This window comes from Manihot esculenta, chromosome 17 (assembly GCF_001659605.2).
Source record: "Manihot esculenta cultivar AM560-2 chromosome 17, M.esculenta_v8, whole genome shotgun sequence".
Taxonomy (NCBI): Eukaryota; Viridiplantae; Streptophyta; class Magnoliopsida; order Malpighiales; family Euphorbiaceae; genus Manihot; species Manihot esculenta.
The window spans coordinates 23,351,240-23,353,549 of NC_035177.2; the positions used below are offsets into that span (position 1 = coordinate 23,351,240).

The window sequence follows — 2,310 nt, forward strand, 5'->3', positions numbered from 1 at the left end:
ACATTTTAAAAAATTGCGGTTTATTAATATACATAATATATGAGAAATTTACTAAAATAATTAATTACATTATAAATACATCAGCTTTAATTTGTAATTAAAGTAATTAATCATAAAAATTAGGTAAAAAGGACATGATTAAATTTGAAATCAAATCAGTCAAATAATCAAAATGACACGTTTCGATGTGTGAAGGCATAAAATAAAGGAAATGCAAGAAATATATTTAGTTAGTGGTGTATTGTGACTCATGAGCCAATGCCATGCCGATACGATGCTATAGCTTGAGACGATTTTCCATTTTCTGTTAAATAAATAAATAAATAAAATAAAATAAAATAAAGTAAAGACTCTTGTGTTAATTTACCTTATTTTAATCAACAAGATTAACACCTTCATCAGATAAATCATGTATCTTTAGAGGAAAACTTGTGGTCCTACTTTTTTTTTTTTTTTTCCATATTTTTAATTAAATTATTATTATTTTTTTATTGATTTGATTGAAGAAAATGAGAGGAATAATAAAGGACAAATGAGATTATTAATTTCTTGAAGGGAAAACGAAAAGTAATAATAGAAATTAAAGGTCTCGACTGATTACACTGAAATTATCTCATCTAAGCATTCTAACAACATCCATAGATTTGTATATATGTATGTATACATATAGAGATATGTGTCTGATTAATTATTATGTGTTCCAGTTCATGCTAGGAAGCTGAAACTGTTGTCTCAAAACGTTATCACCAAGAAACGTGTTAGGGTGAAATGGTGTACCCTGTGGAAGCTGCCTCAGCAAAGAAACAAACGAGGAGTTATCGTCGGTAGCAGTAGTACAACTGTTAAGATCACCATGAAAACGCTTCCCTGAGGAAGCTGCCATGGGTGATGATCCTGCAGGAGCAGCTTCATCCCAGTATTGAGATGGGAGTAGATTTTTTACTGGAAGAGTGTTATTCGAAGTAGAAGCAAAGTGTATGGTGGAGATATTTGGATTGGGGCTTGAACAGGGTAACTGATGATGATGAGAAATTTTTGAACTATTTTGCATGCCGTGAATCTTTCCTGTTAGTATCCCTTCAAAGAAATTCTCTTCATCTTCAATCACCGAGACGAAACTTGTAGGTTTGGAAGCTGAAGCTGAAGCTGCAGAGGGTTTTGGATGCATTAATGGAAGTGTACAAAACAAACCCGCCATTGAATCCTCCTTGTCCCTGTCCGTAGGTTTCTGCGAGTTGTTTTTCTTGTAAATCCGGCATAAAACCCAATCATCAAGCTATCGAAATCAAACCAAAGACAAAGACATATTTAATCACCCATTACATAAACAAATATGCGAGACTGAATTAATGATCACAAAAATTACCCTTAAAGATCCTTTCTGGGTCGTTGAAGCAACACCAGGAAGCTTTGAGGCAGAATTATTCATATTATCAACGAGACGGTATTCATGCATAATCCAATTAGTTTTAATCCCTTTAGGAGGCTTACCACCATAGAAAACCAGTGCTTTCTTCACACCAACCTTTCGAGTTCCATCAGAAGTTAGTATAGGCTTATCAATTCCGGTGGCTTTCCAATACCCAGAAGTTGCCGCCCGGTTAGGCCTAGCGCCGTTGGGGTATTTCCGGTCTCTTGGACTGAAAAAGTACCACTCCTTCTCTCCAAACGTAGACTTACCTATATAGATAAACAAGATATGACGGAGTTTTGAGGTTTGGCAGAGTCGGGTGATATGAAGATTCAGTTAGAATACTCACTTGGTAGCTCCCAAGGATCAAACTTGTACAGATCAACGTCCGAAATGATGGCGACGGGGAGAGGAGCTGAAGCAGCCTTCTTTTTAAGATAGTGGACAACTAGCTCTTCATCGGTGGGGTGGAAGCGGAATCCCGGCGGCAGCTGGATAGGGAGGTGGTGGGAGGCGGAGGAAGAATCGGTGCTCTCCATGAAAATTCAATCCAAGAAGTGAGTGAAATTATGGAAGAAATATAATAAAGATTTAGGAAGGTAGAGAGGGTGTTAGCCTGCTAGGTGCTTTGAGAAAGTGCCGAATGGATTTCCAATCAGCTGGTGACACGTTTGAGGAAAAGGAAGCTGTGGAGACACGTGTTACTAAACGAGGAAGAGTGGGGACCACAAGGGGCAAAATAGAAAAATAGGGGACTGACAGATTTTCGAGGGTCGGAGGTTTTGAACTACCTCATACGCTTTCATGTCATGCTTTTCTTATGTAATAGCCCACACTTCAGTCCTCTTTTATTCTTATTATTATGTATTTAAAAAAATTAATTTTAATTTTTTTAATAA

At 36.8% G+C, this 2,310-nt stretch overlaps 1 protein-coding gene across 1 annotated transcript; it reads right to left on the bottom strand.

Moving 5' to 3' along the window:
• Positions 1–549: 549 nt before the first annotated feature.
• Positions 550–1,983, bottom strand: LOC110604725 (NAC transcription factor 25). Its single transcript, XM_021743005.2, has 3 exons — positions 1,761–1,983; positions 1,367–1,680; positions 550–1,276 (listed from the first exon to the last, which is right to left on the bottom strand). The coding sequence occupies exons 1-3, from the start codon at positions 1,948–1,950 to the stop codon at positions 692–694; spliced, it is 1,089 nt and encodes a 362-aa protein (XP_021598697.1). The 5' UTR covers positions 1,951–1,983; the 3' UTR covers positions 550–691.
• Positions 1,984–2,310: the final 327 nt, after the last annotated feature.

Bases quoted from the DNA above. Each gene is read 5' to 3' on its own strand.
- LOC110604725 (XM_021743005.2), bottom strand. From the start codon at position 1,950: ATGGAGAGCACCGATTCTTCCTCCGCCTCCCACCACCTCCCTATCCAG. The intron at 1,681-1,760 runs GTGAGTATTCTA...TTATCTATATAG, and splicing joins TGATCCTTGGGAGCTACCAA to GTAAGTCTACGTTTGGAGAG. The intron at 1,277-1,366 runs GTAATTTTTGTG...TGATTTCGATAG, and splicing joins CCCAGAAAGGATCTTTAAGG to CTTGATGATTGGGTTTTATG.